At 36.2% G+C, this 24,090-nt stretch overlaps 1 protein-coding gene across 1 annotated transcript in view; it reads right to left on the reverse strand.

The window, feature by feature from the left end:
- ARB2A (ARB2 cotranscriptional regulator A) overlaps positions 1 to 24,090 on the reverse strand; it is a 527,996-nt gene that overhangs the window by 148,387 nt on the left and 355,519 nt on the right. The window contains exon 8 of the mRNA XM_069085441.1: positions 9,493 to 9,609. Within this exon, the coding sequence (XP_068941542.1) occupies positions 9,493 to 9,609 (117 nt within the window). The remainder of the gene's footprint in view (positions 1 to 9,492; positions 9,610 to 24,090) is intronic.

The raw sequence follows: 24,090 nt of genomic DNA on the forward strand, positions 1-24,090 counted from the left end.
CCAGAAATAACTGGCTGTGTAACCATGAGCAAGTTACTTAACCCCGACTGCTTTAAAAAAAAGAAAAAAAAAAGTAGAATTCATTTAGGGGCGGCCAAGTGGCTCAGCAAGTAAGAGCACCAGCTCCAGTGTCGGGATGACCTGGATCAAATCCGGGCTCAGATACTTAGCACTACACCCAGAAATAACTGGCCATGTAACCTGAGTAAGTTACTTAACCCCGATTGCTTAAAACAAAACAAAACAAAAGAAACTCAACTTGTTCTTTTGAATAATAAACAAAAATCTCAAATTTTAAAAAAGGTATCAACTTCACTGTCCCTCTTCAATGGTTCTGAACAAATAAGTCAAATTAGAAACAAACATAACTGAAGTAATCTTTAAAAATCTAACAAAACTTTACTTTGTGGGGGACACAGGCTATCAACATTGGTCAAATTACCCTAAACATTGATAAGGTTAAACTTTGAAGTTCCATTCATAGTTAAGTTAGCATACTAGAATAAAAACCATGCTCTATTCTTAAATGATATTCCCAAAGAAATAAATACAGTGTATCTTGGAATCAGTACTAAGAAATAAACTTTAAGACTCCAAGTACTAAAGGAGGCTAGAAGATTTAAAGACTCCATATTTACAGGAAATATGACATTAAAAGTTTCTATGAGGAATGTTTCCATTAGTTAAATGGTTAAAGGATTTTGTTGTTGTCCAGTCGTTTCAGGCATGTCTGACTCTGTGAGCCCATTGGGGTTTCTTGGCAAAGATACTGGAATGGTCTACTGTTTCCTTCTCTAAATCATTTTCCAATAAGGAACTGAAGTAAACAGGGTTTGGTGACTTGCCCAGGGTCATACAATTAGTAAGTGTCTGAGGCTATAATTGAACTCATAAAGATGAGTCTTCCTGATTCCAAGCCCAGTGCTCTATCTAGTTAGTTGCCCATGGTTTTTAAAGGATATAAACAGGCAATTTACAACACATCCTGGAAGCACATATTGGAAACAATCACTCAAAAACTGTTCAACTAATCAAGGAAATTCATATTAAAACAACTGTGAGGTAACACTTCACACCCATCAAATTGATAAAAATAAGAGAAATGGACAAAACTCAATATTGGCAGGATTGTGGAGAAACAGGTACACTCAGAAACTGTTGGAGAAATTTTAAACTGGTAGAGTCTGTCAGGAGAGCAAGCTGGCAGTATACAAGAATCACAAATATTGTGATATCTTCTTACCCAATGACCCCACTACTGGGACTAGGCTCCTAAGACACTGATCTTAAAGAAAAAGGCTATCCATTAAAATATGAATTAGAGATGCATGTATATATAATGTATCTATTAAAGATATGAGGTACATATATATACATATATATATAGTCCCACAGATATGCATATTTGTGTTATTTGTGTCCAACAGTAAGTATATCAATGGAATAAAATTTTATATGCACTCAAAAGATTTGTGAGTTCATCAGTGCAATGAACTCCCTGCATGAGAAATCCCTCCCCTTCATAGTAACTCAGTTGTCTAAGGCACACAGAGGTTAACCGATTTGCCCAGGGCCAGAGTTAGTAACTGTTAAGAAATGGAATCTGAACTCATATCTTCAGGACTCCCAGCACAGCACTTGCTGAACCATCCCGAGCTGCCTCTATGTATTCTATTGAATTATACTGATAAACTTAGAGGAACATAAAGAAATTTGGAAAGACATATGAAAGGAAGAAAGCAGAATCGGTACAACACAGATATAACTATGACTATGCAGAGGATAAAAATGCATAAACAAATACAGAGGTAAATGAATAAACAAAGAGAAAGGAAGCAGACAGAGAGGGAGTAACTAAGAAACTGTTAGGAATATTTTTATGTCTGAATTCATTTTTAAAATGTAAATAGTTGTAAATGTGTGCTTTAATTGGTTTTGTTGTTTAAAGTTAATTCCATATCACAAGCTACCAAAAGTTTGACTTATGTTGTTTTTAAAATCTCTTTTGGAAATATAAATGAAAATACTGAAGAAGAAAATGCTGTCATTAAGGTAAAAGGATAGAAAAAACATGAAGTAAATTTAATGCATGCCACACCCAAGGAACTACACTTAGAAAGTGGAGGTGCCAAGAGTTATGGTGGGTTACTCATATTCTCTATACATAAGGGACTTGGAAATTTTTATTTTGTTGTGTGGGCTGAATAGGGAGAATAATAGACTTATGCAGCCTGCTGTTTATTCAGTGCTAAGAACTTTCTCTATCAAAATATAAACAGTGACAAAAACCAATGAAAAGACCACCTGATACAGAAGCAGCAGACAGGGTGAATATAGCTTGTTTTCCCTGACCTAGAACACATGTGTGGTAGGGTTGGAAATAGCCAGTCTCTATTTCCAAAGGATATGTAAAAAAGGACAACTGATAATTACTACAAACATGCCCTACCTATATAAAGATAAGCTTCAGATATTGCTGCCTAAAGGGCATGTTGGAAATCCAGTGATATATAAGGGGCAGATTAAATCACCTTCCCTATCTGCAGAGTCCAAAGCAGAGAATCCTACAACACAAAAAAAGGATTATGGTTGATGGTTGTGTGGGGCCACTTCTATGACAGAGAAAGAAATTCTCCCACTTAGTCTAATCAGTCCTGGATATCAGGGGAACAAATATGTTTTTGCAGTTGTTGAAATGTTTTCTCTCCTTCCTATCTTTCCTTTCCCTAAGAAGGTGGTTTGTCAACAGCCTTCCAGCTAGATTTAATGTCAGCTGGAGACAAGGCTCAGTTTGAAGCAACTGTGGAGAAGAAATGATAACTTTTCCCTAAGATCTCAATATAATCAATTTCAAGAATAACAAATGTTTAAACTCCTATAAGATAGATGCCCAAAAGAATTAAATAGGGAACATTTGATCATTTTCTAGAAAAGGGATGATTTGAAGAAATGGCACCATATAATTCTAGTCAAATTTCAAAACAAAGTTTAGTAAGAGGATGGAGCAACCATTAAAAGAACTGGAATATGCCTCATGCATTATGGAACTACAAATAATTAATATTCATTATTTATAAACTATACTGTTGAGCCTAGAAATAGGCTACTGTTTTCTATGGAAATCAACATAGGTATTTTGAGATGGAGAACATAGATATAAATTAAGGGCTATTTGCAAATCTCACACATAAGGAACTAATCTCTGGGATGAATACTTTGAGGGAAGTTTCTGCCAAAGTAACCAAAAGGATAATTTCCTCTCATTCCCATCTAACACCCATCAGACCCCCAGAAAGAAAGCACCTTCTACTTGTTACATGTTGGGTTCATTCATTCTCATATATTAGAAAGGCACACATGACATGGCTCTAAGAAAGTTAGAAAGAAGGCACAGAGGGTGTTATTTACAGAGGGTAAAACAGAAATATAGCACTGAGTAGAAAGGATATCAGACTTGGGATTAGGGAAAATGTGTATGATTTGCTGGCCCCATCATTTATTACCTGTGGGATTTATCATGCAGAGCCTTAGTTTCCTCATCCATAAAACTAGAATTATATTATTTTTGCTACTGACCTGGTAGGGTTGTTGTGGAGATCAAATGATATAAAAGTATGTAAAAGGCCCTGTGTTGATAAAGTGCTACATAAAAATAAGCTATGAGTATTATTAGGGGATATAGTTCCACCAAACAAGCAGTTATTAATTGCTAATCATGTGCAAAATACTTTGCCAGGTATTGGATATGCAAAGACAATATTAAAAAGGTCCCTGCTCTCAAGAAGCTTACATTCAATAGGAAGGTAAGAACATAAATATAAGTAAGTAAATGTAAAAACTGTAGCAAAAGAGAGCATAATAACTCAGGTGATCAGTAAAGGCTTCACAGGGAAGGCAGTAAGTGCTACATGTCTGACTAACATGGCAGAACAATTGACATAAATTTTGAGAGAAGGTAGGATTCTAAGATAGAGAGGTAAGGAAGCAAGGAATTCTAGGCATGGGACATAATGGAATAGGAGATGAATTATGATATAGCAAAGGAATGGATACGGGAATGAAGTGATGTAAAGCAGTCATTAAGCCCTTACTGTATTACTAAGTATCAAGGGCTATATTAAGCTCTGGAAATTCAAATACAAAAGCAAAACAAAATCAGAGTCCTTGCCCTCAAGGAATTACATTTGAGAGAACAATACAAAAGTATTCCAAAAGTTTCAAACTTTAATAGCTTCAAACTGCATTCAGATTTTGAGGACAGCCTGGATATGTTGTCCTGGGTAGAGAAGGACGTTGTAGTCTAGGAAGTCACAAAAATGGCGAGTGGAATAATAGGTCAGATGGATTGAGCCCTTTCCAGAGGCCCAGACAGTGTCAATTTGATAGCAATATTTACAGCAGAAGATGGAAGGCTCATGGCTTCTCTGGCATCTTTTATTTTATAGAAGGGCTTCCCTGGATCTTCCCTTCCCTTTCCCTTTCCCATGGCTACTATCTCCCCTCTGAGATCATCTCCCATTTAAATTGAGTATATATTGTATGTACATAAGTTGTTTGCAAGTTGTCTTCTCTATAATTATACGAGCTCCTTGTGAGTAGGGGTTATGTCTTTTACTTTCTGTATGTCTCCAATGCCTATTAGCACAGGGCCTAGCACATATTAAGCATTAAATAAATGCTTATTGCCTATTTGAAGGAAGTAATGATGGGGGGGAGGGGACAAAGATGGCATTACAGAGTCTAGTGAAGGTCAGAGCTGAGTGGCTTAGTTCCTCCCAGGCATGACCCCTGGAGGTCTAGTTTGGAGAGGGGAATGGCAGCAAAAGAAGCTGAGAAAGGACAGATTAGAGGAAAAACTGGAGAAAGCATTACCAAAGAATTCAGGGGAGGTGAGAATATCTATCCAAGAGGGGATGGCAGGTCAATACTGTCAAAAAATGCGGAGGACGGTTACAGAAAAGAGCACTGGATTTAGCAGGTAAGGAATGGATTGTGAGGTGCTTGGGATACAAAATCAAAACTCAAAAGGCCTTCCAATGACTTGCACATGAAAGATGTCTAATAAGTGTGTGATGACCTAAAGTGAATTGAATTCCTCCTGGCCAGCTTGTCTTCTATTCTGGTTGCTTTCCCTTCATTAGCCTTCAGACTCTTTCCCATGCGTTCTAACTATGAGCATTTCCTATAGTTCCAACCATAAAATAACACTGGAAATAGGTTTTCAATATTCTCTTCCCTACTTGGGAAGGATTTTGGACAGAGTATCATACAAATGAAGGGCAAACCAATAATTTTCTTTTTCAAGACCATCTGTGTGCTATTATGAAGAGCAGTGGTTATTGTCCCTCAAAGATCAGTTTTTAAGATATCTGAATGGGGAGAAAATGTAAAGAGAGTGGAAAAGCTGAAGACTGGTATAACCACCAAAAAAGAGGCACAGAAGATAGAAAGCTAGCTTCAAAACCAGGAGGACCTGGGTTCAAGTCCTACTTGAGACACAATCTGGCTATGGGATCCTGGGCAAATTACTTCAAATCTCAGTACTCTAGGCAACTCTCCATAAAGCTCTAAGTGCAGTAAAGGTGCCAATCTGCATGAGGAAAGGCAGTTTCCTCACCTGGAAGTTCCCTAGATCAATAAAATTACGGCACTAGTTCAGGTCTTTTTACTTACTACTTAAAAAAAAATTTAACAACCAACAGTAGCTACTGACTCTTATGCCCACCTTCTCATCTCTATGACAATAGTTTCCGCAGCAGTTAACAGTCAGCCCTTTACAGATTATCCTCTTCATAAGACCCTGTGTGTCAAATGGCTGAGAGGTGGAGAGAATAAAAGATTCTGCTGTGCTTATTATTTGTTCATTACAGGAAAAAAAGTATTAAACTTGGCAGGTCAAAATATACCTTTAAAGGCTCTCACCTCCCCAACAAGCAGTGTACAATCTAACTATTAGGATCATACTAGATTTCCAAATACACGCAAACACAAAATTAAAGTTCAATAATTATCAATATCAGGTAAAACAAAAAGCAGGGAGGCATTTGTCAAGAGCCTCTTACACTGGTGAAGAAGGGTTGCTGGCTCCGCTTAGGCCCGCACCACCTCTTGCCTGGGCTATTACAGTGGGCACCAAATTGTTTTTTATTTCTGCATTCTCCAATCCTTCCCACACCTAGCCTCCAGTGGCTTCCTACAGCTTCCACACTAAAATATGAACAAACTTCTCTGTTCTGTAGTTAAAATCCTTTACTATCTGGCTCCAGTCTTCCATTCTGGCATTATTACACATTATTTCCTTTTACATTTTAAGTTTCAGTCACAATGTCCTACTTGCTGCTTCCCATACAAAGTCTCTCTCTCTGCCTCTCAGAAGGTTGTCTGTCACACCTGAAGTTCACTCCCTTCTCACTTCTGCTCCCTTGGTATCTCTATCATCCTTCAAGGGTCAAGTGCTACGTCTTACATGAAGCCTTTACTTATTTCTCCACACTGCCAGTTGCTAGTGGCCTTCTTCTCTTGTATATTATGGATTCACTTATCCAGGTACATATCATCTTTCCCAACCTAATGCAAGTGCCCTGAGAGCAAGGAACAATTTCATTTCTGTTTTGTATATCCCTTTTTTCCCTAGCACAAAGAAGGTGATTAAGTAAATGCTTGCCAAATGGATGGATGAATGTGCTGTATGAAGTCCAAATAGAAATATGACTCCCTAAGGAGAGTGAGGTTCTCCAGATACTCTTGTTTCACATGCTAATGGTACAGACCAGGAAGATCACAGCACCTTTGCAATGACATCCAAGGGCACTCTAAAGAAATCAAAGTAGCTGTCTTCAGAGGAAAATCTAAGTGACTAACGAATGGACATTACCCAGATTATGATATATAATGGAATGGGCAGTCCCCCGAGTTAGTCCATCAGTCCACATGAGCTAAGTTCAGAGCTGCATTACTTTCAATGAATGATCCCGATCCTCTCTCAGATAAATGTCTATCTTTTTGGCATTCATATCCTTCCCAGTGATATTATATGGTTACAAATCAAGCAACAACACAATCTCAGCAACATGATTATGGGAAGACAAATGGTAGGCTTAATTGAGCTGTATTATATGACCAATGGTACCTTGCCTCATGAAGGAGAAAAGACATAATCTAGGACATATATTTCCAGAAAAAAAAGATGAATTGGTCATTTATTAAGATATGGAGATAAATGGACAGCCTGAGTTTCAGATGAGGTAACCTGTGTAAAGCACTTTGCAACTTTAAAACTACACAAATAACTATTATGATTACTTTTTTCATATGAAGAAAATCTTGTGAAATATAAAAATCATAAAAACATACAGATAAAATACCAAAAGAGGAAGAGCCTAGATGAAAATCCCATGGAATCAAATGGTATGGATGGATAATGACCTGTAGTAGTATAGAGTGAACCCATCTTAAGGAGATTTAAATATGTTTTAATAACAATAATATGTTATATTGTATAAAGTGTTATACATTTTGAAATGCTTCATATTTATCATCTCATTTGGTTTTGAGAAGCACTTTGGAAGGCAGGTAGATGGACACCAAGACTCAGAGAGAAGCAGTGATTTGCCTAGGATTATATTTTGTATCTCCCTTATCACCTATGTGATCATTTGATATTTGTTGATGATCACAGCAAGAAAAATATGATCTAATACAACCATAACATCTCCTAGATTATAAATTCTTTTGAGGATGCAAAGATTCCCTAAAATGAGGAGAAAATACAAACCATGTCTTTCCTACTCTTATGCTGTGGGAAGAAAGGTGAAAGGAAAAAAGGAGGGGACCTACTTAAGAACTGAGATTTTTATAGATTAATAAAATAATATAAAAATTTTATTAAAATAAAAATAAAGAAATCAAATATTGGGGAAAATATTGGTGGGAGCACTGATTAAATATGGCAAACTCATTCATCAATGCTTTTGGTAACTCAAATGAAGAAATGCAGGGTAACATTATGAAATATGAACAGGACACTTGATTATCTCAAATAATAATCAAAGTATTCATTCAAAATGCTCTTGATATAAGATTTGTCACTTTGAATGAGAAGAAAAAGGTAAACAGTGACCTTCCATGTTTGGGGAAAGTGAAAAGCTATTAGGTTTATGAGGTTTGATATCATTAACTTCACTACTGAAATTATACTGGGAAATGTACAATAAGAAGGAAAAAATAACACAAAGCCAAACAAAGAAAAAAAGATGATCCTTTGAAAAAAATTCAGGAAACCAGGGAAAAAAATCAATTAGGAATACAGCTACTCAATGGCAGAGAGACAGGAAAAAGCAATAATGCGGAAAGACACCTGGCTGTTAGAGTAGGGAGAAAATTATACAGGTTTGCAGTATAGGAGGAAAGTAGAAAAAAAATATACTAGCATAAGTTTATTTGCTGAAGAGTAAGACTGAGTTTTCTAATATAAAATAATAATAATAACACTTTTAGTTTTGCCAACACTATGGAATTATACAGCAGATTCCTTTTAAGAACTCAAAGATAGCTCTGTTATCTCTTTGGTGCTCACAGCACAACATCACTGGCATACCCCTCTACTGTACATTTCTCATGGCAGAGGGTGGCTGAATCAAGTATTGGTTGCCTTATTATCAGAACGTAAGCAAACTGGAGGAAATCCAGAAATATCAAGTGATTAAAAATTCAGATGATTTAATGGAAAAATAGTTGAGGGTGTGAATAGAGCATGCCAATTAGTTGTGCTTTCCAAAAAGGTAAATACAAATAAGGAAAAGATATTTTTTTCAGTCATATACCTGTAATAGTATAAAGGGAAATAATGGGATGAAAGTTGAGAAAAGAAAATAGGAGCATGTTCAATGAGTTCAAACAAATTTTCAAGGTTCATTTACCCTTAGAAATAGTGAAAAAAAAAAGCTTTCTTAGCTAGAGGCTGGACCATGGCCAGACCCTCTGTTCTTCTGAGCTTTGGGGTCTGGCTTATACCCATTCCTGCTTATTACATCTTCTCCCCCTACTGGTAGTGGCCAGGCAATCCACTTAGGAGTGGCATACACTGACCTCCTTTTTCAGTAAGAAAGGGATGAGATAGAGCTTACATTAAGCCTCTTCCTTGCAATTAAATGGCACTATGCTTAACAGCTGGTGCCAAAATTAAACATCAGGGGTTAAAAAAAAATCTAACAGTGAGACCTTCTTCAACCATAGTTCTTGTTCTTTTTACATGCATGCATAATTTTATAAAGGGAAGAAAAACAAATAGGCTTTTGAAAAACTGCTTGTCCTTCAAAATAAGGTGTTCTGTGATTATTTCAATCATATCTGTGCTTTGCTGTTTCCTCTAGAGCCTGGATGTTCTGTCCATAGTAACAGAGGCTGCAGGGAGGGTGGTAGGAGGCAGGGGCTCAAGATGGAAAGCTCACACCTACCCAATTCATCTCAGAACTTAAGAAAATTCAGTCTCACCTCTCTCATCCATTCCCGAATAGTTTTGCCAGCTTCTTGATGCCACACATTGTGAACAGAGTCTGTCAACGCCACAGCAGTTACCTTATTTTTTACATCTGCTTCTCGTTGAATCATCTGTTTCCAAAAGGGAAAATAAAATATTGGCTGTAATTTCTTTTTTTTTAATTGAGTGCAGCCTGCTTAGTCAGAGATGATATTATATCAAACAGGAAACACAAACTTATTTCTTGTTTGGATTTTTTTTTACACAACTGAAAACATTCTACCCTTATCAGGAAATATGGAAAGACCTCAAATTTTCTTTTAAGCACAATACTATTTAAGTCTTAGAACGATGAAGCCCTATTATTTTCCATGTGGTTTGACAATTCAAGGATTAGAGGGATCATAGTGAAAAAAGGGAGGAATCCCTGAGGACATCTTTTACAATTTCTTAGACTTCCTATTTTTGTGCTTCAGGGAAGATGGTACCTGGGGTTCACTGTTAGCTACTTAAGGACTAACATCCACTAATTTTCAGTGGATTGTACATCAGAAAAGAAAGCAATCTTTCTTTGACTTGTCAGAGTTCTTTCGTTTTATATCCAATTTAACTACCCTGCTTTCACACTATGATCTTGTAATTCCTTGCAGACTCTGATACACACAAAAGTCTTTTGCTTCAGAGTCTATCAATACCATTTTGGTTTCTAATATATTACTTTATGTCGATAAACTATTATGCTTTAACTTCTTTCTAAAGAATGTTATTTCTATGAACAATAAATGATTTCTGAAAATAAAGAGTGGCTTGGTATAAAGAATTCATCACTGGCAGGCAAGATAAAGGGAGTAGAAAATAATAGTTTGGAATAAAAGGAATAGACAAAAGGGTTTAATCTACTAACACTACTGACCTTAATTTGAAATAGTGATTGAGAGAATGCTTAATGAAAAATTATAGTAAAATACAATAAACAGCAGCCCTGAATTTCATCATCATGTCTTTACTATTACTTTGTATCAAATGTCTTTTACTTTCCAAATTTTTCTCATATCAATGGAAATGAACTATTTTTCTGAATAAATTTGGCTATCACTTGTTAACAATTTGTATAAACTATTTCTAGAAAAATGCAATACTACATTTAAAAAAAGGAAAGAATCTTGAATGCCTTTCATTATCTGATAGAGATTATAGAAAACTATACTTTAGATACTGAAATAATGTTTGCTGACATTCTGAATAAAAATATTTCCTTTTTGATTTTCTATAAAGTCTACATATGCACATCTTCTCTCACTGAACACTACTTAATGTTAATTCAATTCACTGTTAATGCTGCCTCAGCAGTATTTCCACATCTGAAATTTCAGTCTCTTATGTTTTCTGCTTCTATAATGTCAAAAATTTAAAATCAATGTTAGTTATCAACACAGTAGTATAACTGTAAAAATTCACCTGCAACACCAATATTATTTTTAAAGCAGAGACTAATACTGTGATTTAATGCTTCATGCTAATTATTAAATTGTATACTAGCTTATTCTTTATTTAAAAATTTTTTATTGAATCACATTGACATTCAGAACATGAAAAATGAATTCAATACTATATAATAAAACATTCTGGCAATGGGGAATCTAAATCTAGCTGCTGAAGTACTTTCTCATTTTGCATAATTTTTATTTTCTAACTAATGGCCCTTCAATATACATAAAGCAATCAACTCTGTTACAGGATAACAACGTGTGCTTTTGCTGCTTTAGAAAAACATTCTAAACGTATCTGTATCACAGTGATGGTCAAGGTCAGTAGAATAAAGGTTGGGGGGTGGGGAGGGAAGTTCCACCAAATTTAACAATACTAGACAGAAAACCATCTGTAGGTTACAATTGTCTAATATGAAAGGTGCCTGATTAGGGCAATAGTACATAAATTGAATACTATCTAATTCTGCAAAATTGAAAAAAAAAACCCGATCTTGTTCTTGGCACTATCACTGATGGAAAAACTCCAATCTACCTCTCTGGTTCCTCTAATACCAAGATATTTTCCATCATAGCATTATCTGATCTCATGCTACATTAAACGCCATGTAACTATATCCATTTTCGATCCACCTGGCCAAATTCTTGAGTAGATGGATTAACAGAATCCATGTGTGCATGCATAAAATTCTTTACTGCAGAATATAACATATTTGGTTGCCAGGAATTAGATAAATATAAATAGTTCAGCTTTTCAGTCTTTTATTCACTCTTCCCCAGTCTTGCTTTTCAAGTACTACTAGAGGACCTAGGTCAACTGAGGGCTACCCATTCTGTTCAAAGTTATCTGTTTCACTTGCCACTGTGAATAGCATCTTTCAGTTATACTCTCCAGAACCACTTGTCTCTTCCATTGCGTACCTGTGAATCATGCTGAGGATGGGGGAATTGAGAGTAAGGAGAAGGCTCTGGGATGACAAAAATTGGATGAAACTAGAATGCAAAGACATTAGGATTAGGGTAGGAAACATGAACTTAGGATGGAGTCAGGTTGGAGAATGGAGTGAGTAAAAGTAAAGTCAAACAAGAAAATAACTTTAGGAAATCCAAAAATGTGAATAAAGGAAGCCCTTGCTCTATGTAAATGATGGCAGAAATTTTTCTAAATGTTCTACTTCTGAATTAACTAAGGAATTTTCTGGCAAGAGGTCCTCCTTAAGAATTATATTCTAATCAATTAAATATTCAATAAATTCAAATTTTTAATCAACATTTTTCAAAGAAACCAGTTACATTTTTTATGACAATTGAGAGGCAACGTGGTGTAGTAGATGGAGTGTTAGATTTGTAATTAGAAAGAGCTGCATTCAAATTCTACCTCTGATGCCACAGCTTTGTGCCCATGAGCAAGAAACTTAACCTCTAAGCCTTATGAAATGCCCTAAAACTATACGGTATGACATCTGAGTTGGAAGGAGTTCTCACACTGATAACTTTCATGCAGAGGAAATTATAATTCATTGATGCATTGACATTTATGGATATAATTAATGGATTAAAATTTGTGACACCCTAGCGATAACTCCTATCAAAATCCAATAATGTCTTATCATAAAATAGGTAATAAATATTTCCTCATTTTGTCATAATCATGACATAGAATATACAAAAGCATGTGCTCATTATGGGTATTTTTAAAAATTATAATTCATTTGTACTAGGAAAAAAGTACAAGAACTGAAAAGAACTTCTCAGTAGAAAATGACCAGAAAAGAACAGTGATCTCATGAAATCCTGATACCTCAAAACAGGACAGGATAGAAATTTGACATAAGCAAACTTCAATTCAATTCAACAACCATGTATTAATAAGCATTTGGTATATATATATATATGGCATTCTGTTAGGCACTAGGCAATAACTAGCATTCTCTGATTTCCTATAGCAGTGATACATTTTATTAATATCATTAAAATAACTGAATATTCAACAATTAGATAAATAACATACAGGATCCCTTGACTGCATTAATTAGCTTCTTTTCCTTCTTGAACTAAAATTATTTAAGATTTTGACATTAAATTCATGGTTCAGACAGAAAGCCCAAGGAAGACTGTACATGTTTCTAATTTCAGAAAAAAAATCCCAAACACTGATCCCTTTATAGCTAATCACTAGATATTTTTCATCATTGTTTTTGGTTCCTTTTATTAATTCTATCCACTTACTAATAGTTTTTTCATCTTAGTCTGAACATTTTTAATTTATTCCTTTTTATTTACCTTTCAGTAAGATCTATTGCAAAGGTTAAAGAGGTAGTAAATTCTAATTTCAAACTTGAAAATATACTCCAAATAAAATCAACATATACTGTGACTTCAATATAAAGGTAGACTGAGGGAAGGAGGGCAAAAAAAATATGACTCAAGAATTAAGGAATGAATGAAACTAAAACTTATAGACTATACATATGCCTCATTCATTTTGTCTTCATTTAGCAAACATTTTTATTAAGTGACTCTTTATGTTCAGGCATCTTGTTGGATAATCACCCCCCCCCCCAAAAAAAAACAAGACAAAAAATTATCCTTGACCTTGAGAAGCTGACATATTTTGTTCCTTTCCCCCAAATCTATCCTAAGGAGTTAGAGTGGGGAAATGTTTACAACAGGTAAACAGATAAAAACATAATTTGAGGAGAGATAATTCATTCACAGTATTTACTAAACACTTATTATATTCCAGGCACTGAACTGTTTTAGAAGCTGGGTACACAAAAATAAGGCATAAAAATAGTCTTTGGCTTTAAGGAACAAATATTTTGCAGGGGATACAATGTTACAAATAGATAATTAAATGTAATATGATCTGAGGAAGGAGAGAGAGCAAAAAGGTTTTTCATAAAAGGCTGTATCTGAGTCGGACCTTGAAGGATGCTAAGGAGTCCAAGGAGAGAGAGACAGAGAGAGACAGAGAGAGACAGAGAGAGAGAGAGAGAGAGAGAGAGAGAGAGAGAGAGAGAGAGAGAGAGAAGGAGAGAAAAAGAGAGAGAGAGAGAGAGAGAGGGGGGGGGTGGGGATGGGGAACCCTTAAATGTTAAGGCAAAAAAAAAAAAAGTAGGAAGCAGAATACCTAATACCAAGAACAGCAAGTACGTGAATTTGACTGAAATGGAGGGTGTAAAGTTTGAGATGTGGACAAAGACTAGAAAGGCAGGCTGTGGCCAGACTGTGAGGGCCTCAAATGCCAAGCAGAGGAGTATGCATTTCATTCTAGAAGCAACAGGAGCCAACCACACTCTTAAAAAAAGAGCATGATGATTACACTTAGGCTGATGGACTGGAAAGGGGAGAGACTGGAAACAGAGACCAATTAGGAGACTGCTGGAACGGACAAAGAGGTAAGGAGGGATGAAGGATTAAACTAGGCTGGTACCTATGTGAATGGAGAGAAAGATACACAAGAGACTTTGCAGAAGTAGAATCACAAGACCTGGCAATTAACTGGGTATGGGGTAAGGAGAATGAGGGTGAAGAGTAAATGGTGATTCTGAGGTTGCATTCCAAGGTGAATATATTCATGTTGTATGCTATTCATTACACACAGACACAGACACAGACACACACTGAACCCAAAGTCTCAGTGCTGTTTTTAGCTTTAATATATTTTTTAAAAATTTAATAGCTTAAAATAACATTGAGACTTTTGGGACATTCTGCATTTCCATCCATACTTAGATTATGAAAGCTTTCTTCAAGAGAGATAGAAGGTGGCTGATACGATGAGTGATAAATTAATATCACAAAAAATGAAATTGTCTCTAATAGATGAGAAATAGTAGGTTACTGATGTGGGAGTTACTTCCAAATTAGCCTGACCATCAACTTAAGAATCTAGATCAAAATTAATACTGAAATAGAAGGAAAATGAGAAGAAAATACAGTATGCAATTAAAACAGTACCAGTTCCATGTATTTCATCTATCTTTGGGTGCTGAAAAATGGGAAACAGATAAAAGAATAGGCATCTACATAGAGGATTTCCCTTTCCTGTGAAAGTTTAAATGATGTAAATCTACTGTGACAGGAAAGCAGCCAAAAGAATCTAGAACTTGCTTTAGCCAGCAAATACCTGGTCTCCTTGTCAAGCAGAAAGATATGGGAGCATAGGACAACACTGGTTTAGAATATTAAACTCATGTGTAAAATCTTAGTCAATCAACAAGCATTTACTAAGAGCTTATGTGCCAGGTACTATATTAAGTACTGGGGATACGAAAATATATTTTCTTTGCCTTCAAGGAGTCTGTTTTTCCATGAGGGAAATGATATGCAAATAACTATGTACATTACGGGTATGTGTCTGTATATATATATATATATATATATATATATATATATGTATACACACATATATATGCATAACACACAGAATGATGGATATAATTTCAAAAGGAAGGTAGGAATGGTAGGAGGATAGGAGACAAAGGAATGCACCAGGGAAGGCCTTCTGCATGTGAAGGAGGCCAGGGAAGCTGAGAGATGGAGCTGAGGACAGAGCACACTCTGGGTGTGGGGGGAGGGGTAATTATTGCAAAAGCACATATTGCATCATATCGGAAGAAATGAATATAGGCCAGTGAAGCAAGATTATAGATTGTGTGGAGGGGATTAAAGTGTTATTGGACTGAAAACATAGGAAGAGCCCAGAATGTGAAAGACTGAAGACTTTATATTTGATCCAGAAGGTAATAATAGGGGGCCACTGTAATTTTTATTGAGTAGGACATGACACGGTCGATCCTAAACCTAAAGGAAAAGACTTTGGGACTTGAACGTAAGTAGGATGAATTGGACTGGGAAGACAGGATTCAAGGAGACTAATTAGAAGGCAATTAGAGTGATTCAGGTGAGAGGTGGTTTACTGACTTCCTTCAAGTACTAGCTAAAACCCCATCCTCCACAAGAAGCCTTTTTTGATTCCTCTTAATGCTTATGTTTTTCTTCTATTCATTATTGCCAATTTATCTTGTACATAGCTATTTTCATGTTCTGTCCTCCACTAGATTGTGTATTCTTTGAGAGCAGGAACTATCCTTTTAAAAAAACGCATTTATTTATTTAGTGTTAGATGTCAACATTCAGTTCCACAAGGTTTTGAGTTTTAAATCCCTCCCCTTCCCCTCCACCCTCTCCAAGACAGCATGCAATCTGATATAGGCTCTATATACACATTCATATTAAACATATTTTTACATTAGTCATGTTGTAAAGAAGAATTATAACCAATGGAATGAACCATGAGAAAGAAGAAACAAAACAAAACAAAAAAGAGAGAGCAAATAGTATGCTTTGATCTGCATTCAGACTGTAATTCTTTCTAGATATGGATAACATTTCCCATGATGAGCCTTTTGGAGTTGTCTTAGAACCTTGCATTGCTGAGAAGAGTTAAGTCTATCAAAGAGTCATCGCACAATGTGGCTGTAACTGTGTTTAATGTTCTCCTGGTTCTGCTCACTTCACTCAACATCAGTTCATATATGTCTTTCAAGTTTTTTCTGAAGTCTGCCTGCTCATCATTTCTTATGGCACAATAGTATTCAATTACATTTACTTGTTTAGCCATTCCCCCAAGTGAAGGGTATCCCCTTGATTTCTAATTCTTTGCCACCACAAAAAGAGCTACTATAAATATTTTTGTATGTGTGGGTCCCTTTCCCATTTTTATGATCTCTGGGATACAGCCTTCGAAGTGGTATGAGCAGGGGCAGCTAGGTGGCACAGTGAATAGAGAACCAGCCCTGGAGTCAGGAGGACCTGAGTTCAAATTCGGCCTCAGACACTTGACACACTTACTAGCCCGTGTGACTTTGGGCAAGTCACTTAACCCCAATTGCTCTCCAAAAAGCAAAAAAAAAAAAAAAAGCGATATGAGCAGGAACTACCTTTTGCTTTTCTTTGTAGCTCTAGTACTTAACACAGTGCCTGGCAAATAGTAGGCATTTATTAATGCTTACAGACTGACAGACTTTACTAGGGTGGTGACTGTACAAGTGAAGAAATAAGTGAAAAATGCAGAAACAACAAGATTAGACAACAGACTGGATATGTGGGGTAAATGGTAGTGAAGAGTCCATGATGATATTAAGGTTGGGAACCTGGATGACTGGGAGTAGGATGATTGCTCTCAGGAGCAGAGCAGCCTCACAGAAGAGCAGGAAACCCTGAGAGAGGGGAGAGAACAAGTTTACAGAAGGGTTTATGTGAGATACAATTAAATTAGATAATTTTAAGAGCATGTAAAGATGAAACTGGAACGATAACCAATAAATGAAAAATGGGGGCGGTGAGAATCTTTAACATTCTCCATCAGTGAAAGAGGACCTGCTGCATCTGGACCTAGATGTGACGCCTAAGAAAATAGGAAAAATACTAAAGAAAATAAAGATGGGAAGAGGAAGCAGACCAAACCAAGTATTAGCAAATTAATGATGTTGGAGGCAATATGATTTTGAAGGCAAAGAGAGATCAATTCTCAAAGTATGCGAAAAAAAAGAATATTAGAAACGTCAGAAACGTGAGAAAACGTCAGACACTGTGACATTATTGACACTCAATAAAAGGCAATCATGAAAACATGAGTAATTATTTTCTACATGTCTACTTTTATATCTCTACAAAAGCTTTATGGAAACAATCCATATACATATCGAAAGAATCTTCGATGGAAGTAGGAAAAGGTAATTAATGCACTATATAGAATACATCTTAAGAGTTACACAATTAACTGAAAAGGTTCAAAAAAAAAACCAAAAGAGAATATATCCTTATTCAATGACAGGAATATTAAGCATAAAATAGGGTGGCATAGTGACAAAGCAGTTTGTCACTATCTTGAATAATAATAAAAATAATAAGAATAGCTAGCATTTATATGGCACTTTCAGGGTTGCAAAGCACTTTACATGTGTTATCCCATTAGATGTCCAAGGCAGAACCCAAATAAAGTATATGAAGATCCTGGAAGCTCCTGGTTCTAGATGACATATTAACTGTATCAAGCCCTGGAAAGCAGCAAAGTCAATAAAATGAGGGATTCAAAGTCACTCAAAAGAGTTTGGACTAAATATCCACATAGGAAAAACCAAGTAGACAAAGAGTCCATTAGCCTAAATATCTTGGAGAGATGCTATAGATGGGCAATTAACTGGGCCTGGAATTGAATAGGGAAGAGTTAGTGGCATTACATTTGAGAGACTACACAATGCTTTTAAGGAGTCCATGCTTGTCTATAAAACAAAATACCATAATTTTAACATTAATATTCTTTTAGGGGATCTATATGGCTGTGAAACCACAATCTCTGAAGAATTAAAATTATCAGTTACCCAAAAGGCAAAGGACAGGCACAACTTTATTCTCTGTCCTACTCTCTAGTCAGATATCTCCAACTACTAGTAAGTGTCTAAGGCTGGATTTGAACTCAGGTCTTCCTGACTCTATGCCACCTTTTCTTCACTCATCCAGCCACAACCTTAGCTCAAGCCCTCATTACCTCTCTTAGACTACTGTGATAGCCATCCCATTGATCTCCCTGCTTCATCTCCACCCCCCCTCCCAACTCCATCCTCTACTCCTCTGTTGTAGAGGTGATCTTTCTGACCATGCTACCCTTCCCACTTCATCCCCCATTCAAGGGAATACCCTGTTACCTGTGGAATCAATTACAAAGTCCTCTATCTGTCATTTAAAGTTTTTCACAACCTGGTTGCTCCCAACCTTTCAGTCTTTGCACATCCTACTCTCCCTGAATTCTGTGACTGGGGACGTTGGTCTACTTGCATTTCTCAAATATACCACTCTACCCTCTTGGATCTGTATTTCTTTGAGGATATCCCTCTGTAATGGTATTTGAAGATCTTCCCTGCTTTGAAGATATATCCTGCCCTCTAATGGAGCACCACCATGCCCCACCTGCACCTCTTAGTCTCCCTGACTTACTTCAAGGCTCAGGTCAAAACCTGTTTTCTACATGAGACTCTCCCTGGTCCCCCTGTTGCTAACCTCACCCCTCTTTCAGTATACCTTTAATCCCCACATATTTAACCCCACATATTTTATGTACCCAGTCATTTACATGTAGTTTCCCCCATTAGGATGTATGTTCTTTGATAGCAGGGACTGTTTTTTTTAAACCTTTCTTTGTATCTCCAGTGATTAGCACAGTGCCCGGTAAACAGTAATATCTTAATAATGACTGGAGGGCATAGACTGAAGAACATTGACAATCAAGAACTGTGAACATGACACAGAGTAAAACACATCAAAGAAGTGTATGACCAGGAAAAGAGACAGACTGGTCATATAGTGCGAGTGAGGGAAAACCAATGGACAGTCTGCACATGCTATGTTGTTACCCATGTGAGTATCAGAAGACTTACATGAAGGTCCTTAATTGGGTGGATGCTCCTGTGAATGGATGGTTAGAGATCAGGGGTAAAAGTCACACGGGACAAAAAGGAGCAGATAGGTTGTAATATGTACTGCTGGAGGAATTAGATGTGATCATATTTCCATTAAAAGATTGAAACATCCAGTTTGTCAGCAATTGATACTAGAGTGATGAATATAAATTACACAGAATAAATTCTTCATAAAATTTGTTCATGGATATATTTAATATGGATATATTTAATCTGAAAGGTCTGAATTCTTAAAACTAAGAAAAAATACAATGCTCTCAATGGCACTTTTAAAATTTGTCTATTTTTCACTTTATGACTCTAGAGAGGATAACATTTTGAAAACTAAACAATTGTGACATTATGGGCTAGGAACTTATCACAGTATGTAACTAGAAAAGTAGAATAAAGGCTAGGAGACATGGAAATGATTGCTTTTTCTTTTCATGCTTATTGGAAAGACAGCTGCTGTACAGGTGCTGGTCATCTTTTGGAGCTTACTGAAATCTTTTCCTAATTATTTTGTGGTCAACTTTAATGTGAGTCATGACCCCACTCCCACAATCACACTCACCACTCAATCTACCATAAATATCTATCTCACTCAGCATTATGATCAGAGTACTGAGGCAAATTCAAGTCCTTTTCCTCATTTCTGGATTCTCTCTCCTCTTAGCAAAGTGAATTATGAGAAACAATTAATCAATCAATAAACATTTGTTAAGAGTCTACTATGTACTACTACTATGCACTGTGCCAAGTACTGGGGTTACAAAAAAGAGGCAAAAGGCTGTTCCTGCCCCCAAGGAGCCTACAATTTAATGAAGGTTGCAACATGCTGACAAATATAGACAAAGCAAGTCATATACAGGATAAATAGTAAATAACTAACAGAAGGAAGAAATTAGAATTAAAAAGGGTTAGAGAAGCCTTCCAGTAAAAGATAGGATGTTAGTTGAGACTTAAAAGAAGTCAGAGAAGATATACCGGAGGTCAAAGGAGCTGGAATTAAAACCAAGAGTCACCTACCCAGCAAAAATGAGTATCATGTTTCAGGAGAAAATATGGTCATTCAGTGGAATAGAGGACTTTCAAGCATTCTTGTTGAAAAAACCAGAGTTGAATAGAAAATTTGACATTCAGATACAAGAAGCAAGAGAAGCATGAGAAGGTAAACAGGGAAAAGAAATCATAAGGAACTTATCAAAGTTGAACTATTAACATTCCTACATGGAAAAACAATAATTGTAACTAATGAAACCTTTCTTAGTAGTTGAAGGGAATAGAAATATATATGTATATGAGGGTATATGGGCATATGAATACATATGTGAATGTGTGTATATATGTTTACAGGTATACACAGATAGAGGGCACAGGACCAATTTAACAGGAAGGGATGATACTTAAAGGATGAAATTAAGAGGTGAGAGAGGAATATAATGAGAGGAGATGGGGAGAGACAGAATAGAGTAAACTATCTCATATAGAGGAGGCAAGGGAAAATGGTTTCAATGGAGGGGAAGAATAGGAAGGCAAAAGGGAATGAGTCAACCTTATTCCCATTGAATTTGGCTTGAGGAGGGAATGAAATACACACTAAATAGGGTATATCACCCTACAGGAGAGTAGGGGGGAAGGGGATGAGAGGGGGTATGATGGAAGGGAGAGCAGGCCGGGGGGGAGGGAAGTTGGAAGCACCCACTTTTGAAAAGGGACGGGATCAAAGTAGAGAATAGAACAAGTAGGAGGTGGGATAGGAGGGAAGGAAATATTGTCAGTCTTTTACAATATATCTACTATGTTATTGTTTTGCATTAGCCATATATGTACAACCTATACTGAACTGCTTATCTTCCCAGTAAGGGTGGGTGACAAGGGAGGAAGGGAATGAATCTGGAATTCAAAGTTTTAAAATCAAATGTTTAAATATATATGTATATATATATACACACTATTATTAATACTTTTACATGTAACTGGGAAATAAGATATACATACAGGCACTGGGGCATAGAGATCCACTGGAAAAGTCAAAAGGGGTATGGGAGAAAATATGGGAGAGAGCAGATTGGAGAAGGGGATATCCTGTGGGACTGCTATTTTGGGGCGGTGGGTAGGGGAAAAACGGGGAGAAAATTTGCAACTCAAAATCTGGCAGAAATGAATGATGTAAATCAGAAGTTAATAAAGCATTTGAAAAAAAAAGTCAGGGAAGTCAGTAAGCAGAGTTGAGGAGGAAGAGTGTTCCAGGCAAGGAGGACAGTCAGAGAAAATGCTTAGAACTGAGATCTGAGTATCTTGTTCATGGAACAGCTAAGAGACCAATGTCACTGGATCAAAAAGTAAATGGCAGGGAATAAGGTGTGAGAATACTGGAAAGGCAGGAGTGTGCTAGGTCATTATGGATTTTGAATGCCAAACAGAGTATTTTGTATTTGATACTAGAGGCCACAGGGAGTCACCAGAATTGAACTGCTATCTCTTTTGTCTCAGTTTCCTAGATTGTTAGGTATTAAGGAAGGAATGTAGTCCTGAAATGGTGGTATCTATCTCTGAGTGTCTCAGTATGTGAACTTGGGCACTCATGTTCATGGTTGTGGGATACAGGTCATCTCTTCAGACTAAAGAGAAAGTTGATACCCCACTTTGTCACCTCACCTATGTGGTTCTGACTCTTTTTTTCTTATGTTCAGCATCCTAGGAGACACAATGGAAAGTCTATGTACGTGTGTGTGTGTGTGTGTGTGTCTGCTCACACACAAGTGCAAGAAGGGTAGAGAGGCACACTGTTGTGAAAGTAGGGCACTTCCAATCTTTACTCTCTTTGGGGGCTACTTATTTGCAGCTGTTACAGCAAAGTTCTAGTATCTAATCCCTATAATATACCATGTGTTCTTCCACTTCTGTGCTTTGTTCACCCTTTCCCTAGTCAGGAATGTCTTCCTTTTGCTTGGATACATGTTCATGCTTTCAAGGAAGATTCCAACACCCCTTCCTCCATTAAATCTTTCCTAAGTCTTCCGGTCAAAAACAACCTTTTCCTCCAGGTCTCATACATTTGTTCTGCAATTCTTGAATGTATTTTACCTTTTAATATTGTGCATTATGAATGGTTGTGTTTGTACCTCCTACTGAAATCCTTAATATTCCTGAAAGATTCAAACACAATGGTTTTTATACCAATCATTCTGCTTCTTAAAACTTTCTATTTTATTTTAAATTATGAGAATATCCTCTCAGAAACCTTAATGTTTTTGCATAGATAACTTATATTTTTGTATCATACTTTACAATTTACAAATCTTTATAATTACACATAAAAGGAGAGAAGTGATGATGGCTTTCCTTCCTTTTAACTCTAAACCTAAATTTGAAAGGTATCAACTCACTCTATCAACTAGACACAAGTGCTAAACCTTTCCAACAGCAACAAAAAAGAAAAGCATATGATACATTATAAGTATGTTTTTGGGGAAATTGTTTTGCAGGTTTTCAAAAAGAAAAAAAAAAGTATTTCCTTTTCTTCAAAAACCTCCACGTGTTGCACATATGCACTGTGAGTGTTATGTTATGTGAACCACTGGTAGAGGAAAACAATAATCTAAAAGGACAAAATCAAAGAGCCCTTGTTTCCTAGTGCTTTAACGCCTTTAGATCAGAATCTGAAACTGCTGTACATGTATAAATCTGATGACCATCATCAGTGTAGCAAGATAAATCATCACTATAGATAACAAAACTCTAGATGGTTTTGTATAAATATATTAGTGCAGCTCCCTCTAGAGTGCCTCAAATTAAGGTTTCAGTTGAAAGAAATTAAAAGAATTTTTACAAGTTTTAAAGCTTATATACTAAAGATGTTACTTTTAAAATATTTTAATTATGCAGAATATAATTACATCTATTAATTTATTAGGTATTCTTAGAACTCCTACTTTACTGCAGTCTTTATATGACTTAATAAGCTCTAAGACTGTTTCAAAAACTACAAACACCAATTTGTATTTAAGATGCAGATAATTTCCCTAGGGTATAGGGAATACATATATATATATATATATATGTATATATATATATTCCCTATATACTGGTCTGTGCTGGCTGATCTATCAGGGTTCAAAGCATGTCTTGTTCCAAAAAGAGTCGGGATTTTGGAAAGATTTCGAAACTTTTAGTTGGTTAAATTTAGGGCATTAAAATGGGCAAAACAGGTTATATTTCACAATGTTAAACTGGAATTGTAACATAAACACTTAACATTACGTAAGATGCACACTTACATGCAAATATGTGACCACTGAAATCATTACTGTACCGATAGAACAGAAGAAATCATTAGTAATCCTTCACTTACTCAATTAACCAATCTAGAAAAAATAGGCTCAATCTCAATAGTAGATTTTCCACTACCATGCATCATCAGTATCCTGTGAATCGGTCAATCAACAAGCACTTATTAAGTACCTACTGTGTGCCACGTACTGAGGAGATGAAGACAAAAGTGAAACAGTCCCAGAAACTCAAGGAGTCTAAACTTACAGTCTAGAAGGAGGAAACAACATGATCATGGAGAAGTGTGCTGAAATAACAATAATAACGACAATAATAGCTAGCATTCAAGTAGTGCCTGCTATATCCCAGGTAGTGTGCTAAAGCA

This window comes from Petaurus breviceps, unplaced genomic scaffold (assembly GCF_028583685.1).
Source record: "Petaurus breviceps papuanus isolate PSGF00001 unplaced genomic scaffold, PetGlider_PUasm1.0 175, whole genome shotgun sequence".
NCBI lineage: Eukaryota > Metazoa > Chordata > Mammalia > Diprotodontia > Petauridae > Petaurus > Petaurus breviceps.